Source organism: Bos javanicus, chromosome 24 (assembly GCF_032452875.1).
Source record: "Bos javanicus breed banteng chromosome 24, ARS-OSU_banteng_1.0, whole genome shotgun sequence".
Taxonomy (NCBI): domain Eukaryota; kingdom Metazoa; phylum Chordata; class Mammalia; order Artiodactyla; family Bovidae; genus Bos; species Bos javanicus.
Genome location: NC_083891.1, coordinates 986,960 through 996,215, shown reverse-complemented (window position 1 = coordinate 996,215; position 9,256 = coordinate 986,960). Strand labels below are relative to the sequence as shown.

Here is a 9,256-nt window from a genome sequence, read left to right as displayed (position 1 = left end):
CTATTTTTAGATACTTGACATTTTTCAAATGCTGTTATAAATGCCATTTTTTGAAATAAAATGGATTTCTGTAAAAATGGTTGAATCCATCTATTTTGGTAAAATTTTATTGATTCTAATTATTAATGTGAAATCTATTCCATTTTTTTCTGTAGATAATCACCTAGTCAGTAGATAATGATAGCTTGTTTTCTTTCAGTTTTTTTGCACCCTTTCTTTCTTTTCCTTGTCATTGCAGCAACGATTTCTAGCTTAATGTTAGTGATACCGGACATTCTTCTTTTGTTCCCGGTGTGAAAGGCAGAGCTTTCAACATTTCATCGTAAGGATGCTAGAAGTTTTTACAGAACCCCTTCTTTACAATATATAATAGAAGTTGTTTCTATTCCTATTTTGTTAAAAATTGTCTTTAAATCACTGATATAATTTTTTAAACATTGCTAGTAAATCTTTTGAGATGATTTTTCATCTTAAGTTTTTCTTCTTCAGATATTCATTTGCCAAATTATACCAACTGACTCTCTGATGTCACACCTGCTTTGTATTATTTGGGGGGGAAAGCACAACTTGGTCATGGTATAATACTCCTTCATGCATTACTGGATTCCATTTGCTTGTCATTTTTGTGAAGTTTTTGCATTGGTTTATCTGAGTGAGATTAACTTATGCCTCCCTCTCACATCGTCTTTTGGTGTTTAGTGTCAAGGTTATGCTGTTCTCTTAAAATACATCAATGAGTCTTCTCCAAAATTTTTTGTTTAAAATTGTAATTATTTATTCCTTGGACATTTACACATCAAGGAGCCCGCGTCAGCCTGAACTTTTTGTTGTGGAAGGTTGTTTGATTTCTCTACTGGTTTATTTATATTTCTTAAATACTTAAAGTTTAAGTAGTTAACTTTAGTCATAAAACTTTATTTCAAGTTTTTAACTTCTTGAGTCAGTTTTGGAAAGTATGGTTTTCAAGAAATACATCACCTGTACCTAAATATTCAAAAATTTTTATTAAAGTTTGTTGATAATGTTTTCCTATAATCTCTTCTTATAAGTGTGATCTGTGGTATTGATCGTCTTTATTCTTGATACTTATTTCTGCCCCTTCTCTTTTTTTTTTCTTGATTAGTCTTCCAGTGGTTTTGTCATCTTTAGTAGTCTTTAGGAAAACCTACTCTTGACTTTATTGATTCCCTAAGGCTATGTAATATTTTCCTATTTTAATAATGTTAACTTACTTTATTTCTTTCCTCCTACCTTCTTTGGTTTGTATTCTTCTTCTTCAGATAGATGATTAACTCACTGGTTTTCATATTTTTACCTTTTTGAATATATGCAGTTGAGGCTATACATTTCTATATAAGTACTACTTTGGCAGCATCCTAGAAGATTTCATGTGTAGTATTTTTGTGATTGTCAACTACAGATTGTTTAATCTTCACTGTGATTTCTTCTTTGACCCGTGGTTATTACAAAGTTATTTCTTAGTTTATGAGCATATTTGACTTTTCTAAACATGTCTCTGTTCATAGTTGGCTTAATTGCATTGTTGTCAGAAAACATGCCATTTGTTATTGCACATCTATGAAATATTTTGAGACTAGTTATAGGGTCCAATATTTAGTTGGTTTTTGTGGACATTCACTGTGTACTCGAAAAGAAGATGAAGTCTGAATTGTTGGTCTCAGTGCTTCACAGTCTGTTAGGTCAGGATTGTTCATCTTGTTCATAAGTTTCTCTGTACCTTTTGCTTGTTTTCTCAACCTTTTCCAGCGGTTACTAAGGATGGTGCCAAAATCACCCATCAGTATTGTGAATTCATCTATTTTTCCTTTGAATTCTATTTTTGGTATTATATATTTTGTGACTTTACTGTTGATGGTATCCAAGTTTAAATCATTACATATTTCTGCTGAACTATGTATTTTCTCAATAGAAAGTGACTTTCTTTATCTCTGCTAAGGCTTTTTGCATTAAATTCTACTTTGCTTTATGTTAATATAGTGATGCCAGCTGGCTTTAATTTGCTTGGCATGTCTTTTTCCATCTTTGTACTTTCAACTTTTCTGTGTAATTATTATTTATATGTGTCTCTTGTAAATAGCATAAAGTTTAATTTTAATCTACTCATAGTTTTTGACTATTTAGTGCATACACAATTATTGTAATACTGTTGTATTTTTAGTTTAAATCTATTATTTTATATTGTGCTTTTAATGTATAGTTCTATTCTGTATTTTTTCTCCTTTCTTACCATTTTTTTTTCAATTCCACCTTTTCTCTAGTAGTTTGTAGGTTTTATAAGAGTTTCTGTTCTTTTTAGTATGTATCCTTGAAATTTAAAACATTCCTAATTTCTCAGAGTCTAAAGGTATTAGTTTCCTTTGCACGTCATCTTACAAATGTTTGACTCTATTTGCCCCTTCTGACCTAATCCATTTTTGTAATTTATCCTAATTGTAGTTATTCTTAAACTGTATGAGATTACTGTTTTACACATTCCCTCTTAATTTTGGTTTATCAATGTTTTATTCTTCTTACCTTTCAGACCTTCCGTGTAGAATAATTTTCCTTCTGTCAGAAATTAATTCTTCAGTTTTTGTTTAGAGAGGTTCTTTGTTGGGAACTCCAGATTTCTCCTCTTGAAAAACAGTTTCACCTGTGGATAGGTTTCTGCGTTGTCACGTCTGTCTAGCTCTCTTCTGGCTTCTGCGGCTGCTGTTTGCTGCTTTTCATTTCGGTCTTACCCCCGGCACCCTCCCAGCGTCTTTCAGGTGTGCTCTTTGTTGGTGGTGTCCTGCTCTCTGACACAGTGTGTCTAGATAGATGTCTGTTCCTGAATCTGTAGATAGGTTTCTTCCACTCATCCAAGAACATTCTCAGTTTGTCCCTAAATATACTGCCGTTGTCCTGTTCTGGGTGGGCAGAGATTCACCCGTACCCTTTGTTTCTCCTGTTTTACTTTTGTACTTTCCACCTTTTTTTGTTTCTTGCTTTATTCTGTTAATAAATAATATTCCTAATGACCTGTCTTCCAAGTCACTGATTTCATCTTTGGCTATATCTAATCAGGCATTAAACTAATTTCTAAATTTCAGTTATTGGTATTATTTTAGTTCTAAAATTTGATTTATTTATGGACTTGACTATTCCATTTTTATTTTTGCCTATTTCATGCAAATATTTTTCTCATTTTCCCTGTGTGTCCAGGCTACAGTCCACGCCTGCCCCACGTGTATATCTCACACCTTCCGCAGTTTTTTTCTCTTGTATTTTTCCTCTGGCTCTTGTTCGTGGTATAATATGTTTGTGTGCTATGTGGTGTTTGTTGTTTTTGGTTTATTTCGATTTTGTTTGTTTCTTTGCAGAAAAGCTGACTATATTTGAAAAGCTAACTATATATATATTTGTAAAGCTAACTATAGGAATCATTTGAGATAAGAGATGGAAATACGTTTTTCCAAGACAAATACCCTTACTTCTAAACTGTGTACTTGTACTTACTACCTGTCTTGAAACAGTTTCATCCAAGTTCAAGATTCATGGTTACAGACTTACTCAAGAAACGTGAGCCTGACCCCATCACACATGTGGGTGCATTGGTCCAGGTTGGTCCTGAGAGCCATGGGCAAATCACCTGGTGAAAACATTGTTGAACCATCGCTTGCCATCTGTGGTGTGTCATGAAAATTTTAAAGAATCATAGAATAAAACATTTGGGGGAGGGAGAAATCAGATAAAATTGTATCTGAGCTTTTTTCCTTTAAATGACTATTTACAGGAAAAAGTTTTGATTACTTTAGATAAAGCTTGTCATTTAAATGACTTTTATTTTCTTTTGCTCAGATTAGGATCTAAAAATAAGCCTCTCTTTGGAGAAGTATGTGTGAATTATCTCAGGTAGCTTCACTCCCTGAGGAGCCTGGTGTGCCCTGCAGCTGGCTTACCTGGTCCTGATAAATGTGCAGGTTTAATTGTAACAAATTAAGTTTAAATGCAGCAGGCTGTGTCAGCGGGGGGCGGGGGGAGTGGGGGGGGTTGGGGGTGGTATGCCACAGTCCACGCTGCGCACCTCACTTGTGCAGGGTCCAGGCTACCCCCTCAGACACTTCTGTGGCCATGGGGAAGAAACATGGGGAAAGAAAGTGGCACTGTTAAGATGACCTCTGTGTTCTAAAATTAACCTCGTATTTTCTCACCATAGCATAAAGCAGGTTCATACATGTTCCTCTCGGTGACACTCTTGAACACGCTAGCTCGTGAAAATAGTTTATTTCATTTTTCTAATGTGTGTAACTGGAGGAGGGCGTGACAACCCACTCCAGTGTTCTTGCCTGGGAAATCTCATGGACAGAGGAGCCTGGTTACAGTCCATGTGTTGCAAAGAGTCAGACAGGACTTAGTGACTGAACAGAAACAACATTATTTAGCAGTAAAGGTCATAACTGCCTCTGATTCAACTGACCATCTAGAACTGCAGCCGTTTTCCCACTTATTTGGAGTAGGTCTCTAGAAAATTTCACAGTTGCTAAATTAGTAATATAATGAGCTTAAATATGTATATGGTAGCTATTATTATAATACTCAAAATAGAAGGCTTAATAAAAATTTTTTGTTCAGAAAAAGTGTAACTATAAAGTATTGGGTTGGCAAAAAGTTCCTTCAGTTTTTAAGTAAAAGACATGTTTTTCATTTTCACCAATAATTTATTGAACAACATATTCTCCATTTTGTTCCACTACCTTCTGCCATTTTTCAGTCACTTCATAATTCCATCATTCCAAAACATTTTGTCTTTTTGAGCAAAGAACTGTTCCAGGTGCATTTTTTAGTCCTCCATGAAATGGAAATTTTTTCCATTAGGAGAATTTTGTAAAGACTGAAATCAATGGAAATCTGCAGGTGCGATGTCTGGTGAATACAGCGAATGGATCGGAACTTCCCAGCCAAGCTGTAACAGTTTTTGCCTGGTCAGCAAAAAAGCTTGAGGTCCTGCGTTATCCTGATGGAAGCCAATGTATTTTCTGCTAATTCCCCAGGCTTGTCGTCAAGCACTGCTTTCACTTGGTCTGATTGGGAGCAGTACTTGTTGGAATTAATGGTTTGGTTTTCCAGAATGAGTTCGTAATAGAGGACTCCCTTCCAATCCCACCATTTACACAACATCACCTTTGGATGAAGACCAGCCTTTGGTGTGGTTGGTGGTGGTTCATTTCCCTTGCCCCATGATCTCTTCCATTCCACATTCTTGTATAGTATCCACTTTTCGTTTCCTGTCACAATTCGTTTTAAAAACAGAACATTTCATTATGTTTCAGTAAAGAATTACATGTGGAAATACCATCAAGAAGGTTTTTTTCACTTCACATGTGTGAAACCCAAATATCAAAATGATTAACATACCAAGCTGGTACACATGGTTTTCAACACTTGATTTGAAAACTTGATTTTGAGTATGTTGGCTGTGTCCCATGTGGTATAACATTGATTATTCTCAGTTCATGTCTCGATTTGATTGCTATCAATGTCAGCCGGTCTACCCAACTGCGGAGCATCGTCCAGCGAGAAATCTCCAGCATGAAGCTTCACAAACCACTTGTGATATATTTGATCAGTCACAGCAATTTCTCCATAAACTGCACAAAACTTGTTTGTGTTTCAGTTGTGTTTTTTCTTCTCTTGAACTAATAAAGCATAATATGCCAAAAATGTTGCTTTTTTTCCATCTTCAGTATTAAAATGGCTATACAAAAATTCAGCAATTTTATTCATTTTTTTTTAATGCATGCTATGACAACTGTCACAATACAATCTTAACAAAATTGTGTCAATGAAGTTAAAGATAACTAAGTGCTACTAGAGTCATCTTACGGAAAAAACAGAAGAAACTTTTTGGCCAATCCAATACCAGTTGAACAGAGGCCTGTGTTTTGAAGTTCCATAAAATTAGAACATAACTAAAAAGTAAGTTAAATATCTAACTAAAAAGTAACTTAAAGTAAGTAATGATAATTACTCTGTCAACTTGGTGTTTGAAGTTTGAGCTTCTAGAAACTTTTGGCATTAAAAATGAAAAATTTTAATGGACTGACATTTGATCAAGATGTCCAGTGTGAATCAGAGTGAACATAAGCTCTGCTTCCTCCCTATATGGTGTTATCGTCTTAGTTGAAGGTGTTTTTCCTTCATACACAGTGGCTCTGCTCTGTTTTTATGAACGTGATGCTCAGGGGCTGGTGCTCGGAGGGCCTTCGCCCAGCCTCCTCCTGAACCTGCTCCCCTTCACGGCCTCCTCTGCGGCGGGGAGCTTCTCCTTTGTTCTTGTGAATCACGGGGATGGATGTCAAGACCCCTCTCAGATACTGATGCTCAGTGATTCGGGGTGATTTCCTCCCGTGTGTCGCTGGCCCCTTTGAGCCCGGACCCACGCTGCTGTCCACCTCTCCCAGGTCCTTCCAGCTGCATCGCAAACCAGGCTGATGGGCGAAGGATGAGCAACTGGCTGAAAAGGGGCCTGCTGACTTAGGTGTCAACAAATTCATTTTTCTTAAAGTCTGAAATCCACTGTGATCTATCTCTTCCACCTCACATTACAGAGAATGCATGTCTCTGTAAATGAATTTTTATCGAAAGTATGCTGGACATGAGGTGTTGAGTCACTAACGACTGCAGTGGGTTTTCTCTGGCAGTTTGCGTGTGAACCTGGACATGGGCAAGGCTGCCTACGGGTGGATGATCATGAGAGACGAGCACATTCCCGGAACCGTGGTCCGGACCAGCACCATCCCGGAGGAGCTGGGGCGCCTGGTGTACCTGCTGACCGACAAGACAGGTGCCGCTCTGCCCACGCGCACCTGGAGGCATCTGGGCGGGGGTGGGGGGACCCTGGCCTGCCTGTGCCCACGCGTGTGTATGGGTGTGTATGCACATGTGTGAGAGTGCTGAGTTCACAGCGATCCCCAGACTGACTGCGAAACTGGCCTCCAGCCAGTCTCCCGATTCTGACATAACAGGATCATCAGAATTAGCGAGATGTGAGATTCTTAGACTTTTAAAAACTTATTTCTGTGTTTTGAACTTCCACATCCTTACACTTGTGATTTTGTTCTATTTAACTGCCTGTGTTACACCTTTCTGGTAGCTTCTTAAGAGCTAACAGGGCTTGTTTATTATAGAATGGTAGTTACAAACTGGTAGAAGAAAATGAGGATTAATAAGATCTGTGAATTTGATGTTTGTTTTAACAGTAACGTTCTCCAAAGAGCCTCTCTACAATGGTTCTTCCCCATAGGGTCCCCTGCTCCAAATTTGCTTTGTCTTTATTTCATTTTTTAATTTTTTCATCAAAGAATTCTTGTCAGTCCATAACATACTAAATAAATGACAAATTGAATCCAGAACTATAACAAGAGCCATATCTAAGGGTTAAAATCCCTTCTTGACTGACTGATTCATGGTGTAAATTCCTTTGTAATTCTTAGCCAACTAGAAGTAAAATCTATAAATGGTAAAGAAAATATGGGTTTCCCATATTATACCATACCATTGGCAGTGGTAAAGAATCCCCCTGCCATTGCAGGAGACACGGGTTCAATCCCTGGATCTGGAAGATCCCCTGGAGGAGGAAATGGCAACCCACTCCAGTATTCTTGCCTGGAAAATCCCTTGGACAGAGGAGCCTGGTGGGCTACAGTCCATGGGATCACAAAAGAGTCAGACACAATTTAGCAACGAAACAGCAACAAATAAAATATATCTCAATTACAATTCAACCTTATTTTTAATAAAATATTAGAAAAATCCTCACTGTAGTCAGGAAAAAGAAAGACTAACATGTACCAGGCTTTGACATTTACTCCAGCTACTGCTGTGAGCCCGGGACTAGAAATAAGATCCACAAGCAAAAGAAGAAACAAGTATTTACAAATATAACAATCAATCAAGGAAGCCGATGGCTGAAAATAAGGAATCAGTAAAGTGGCAGGTTACAGATTGAAATAGCAACAGGAATAAAAGTCGCTCCCTTACATGTGGAATACACTGAAGAATGATTCTGTTTAGAATCGCTGAGGTCCATGTAAAACACGAGGGCGCAAACTTGAGGAACCTGCGGGCACGTGTGAAGGCAGTGAGCAGAGCTGGCAGAGAGCTGTGGGAGACTGACGGCAGTGGAGAGATACCCCATGTCCCGAAGGCGATGGTTCAGTGTCCTGTGGCAGCCAGCCTTCATACAGGGATTACAGGTTTCCTGCAGCTCAGTCAGAAATAGTTGTTGGATTGTGTTTGGTTTTCATTAGGGCTTGTCTCTGTGGGACGCCGAGGAATCTGCTGGGAAGGTGATACTCGGTGAATCAAAAAAACTCAGAAATAGCGACCTGAGGAGCTTGGGGTCAAGAAGATAGGTGGAGGAAGTGCCTTCCCATCCTCACTGCGCTGATGGGAGAAAACTTCAGAGAGTTAGCCTCGAACAACACTGGAAAATGCACAAATGGCCCATTGCTGATCCAGAGATTGAGCTGTTTCTGGAAAACAGCTGGAACTTGTTGGATGGAGAAGCAGGCACATGGCAAACCCAGACCCCTACGAGATGTTACAGATGTGTCAGAGATGTCTCCAGAACCAGCCGAGTCCTGGAGAGGTGGTCAGTCCACAGCCGGCAGGCGTGGGCAGGGAGGCACCCAGCTGCTGTCAGCAGAGAGCACCGCCCCGGTCGACGGCTGTCGGTGAACATAGTCGGGAACCACAGCCACCCCCAGGAGACGAGCATCCTGGTGCCAACAGGCAGGCTGTTCCCAGAGAAGGCAAGTTCATGACTGTGTACCTCAAAACCCGAAGAGCCCCCCCAGAGCTTCTAGAGTGGTGAGAGAGCTTAGTTAGTTAACACTGTAAACTTGGTATCAGCATTTGGTATCAGCGTTGAACTGCATTTCTCTATACCAGCAAAAAGGAGGACTGCTAAGTCACTTCAGTCGTGTCCGACTCTGTGTAACCCCATAGACGGCAGCCCACCAGGCTCCGCCGTCCCTGGGATTCTCCAGGCAAGAACACTGGAGTGGGTTGCCATTTCCTTCTCCAATGCATGAAAGTGAAAAGGGAAAGTGAAGTCGCTCAGTCGTGTCCAACTTTTAGTGACCCCATGGACTGCAGCCTACCAGGCTCCTCTGTCCATGGGATTTTCCAGGCAAGAGTACTGGAGTGGGGTGCCATTGTTCTAAAAATGCCAATTAGAATAGCAACAAAAAGTATAAGGAATTAAAAAATA

The 9,256-nt window shown here is 39.2% G+C and overlaps 1 protein-coding gene across 2 annotated transcripts in view; it reads left to right on the top strand.

Annotated features, from left to right (window-relative positions):
- ATP9B (ATPase phospholipid transporting 9B (putative)) overlaps positions 1–9,256 on the top strand; it is a 150,999-nt gene that overhangs the window by 109,797 nt on the left and 31,946 nt on the right. For both annotated transcript variants that reach the window (XM_061399483.1, XM_061399484.1), the window contains one exon: positions 6,684–6,826. In XM_061399483.1, coding sequence (XP_061255467.1) covers positions 6,684–6,826 — 143 coding nt within the window. The remainder of the gene's footprint in view (positions 1–6,683; positions 6,827–9,256) is intronic.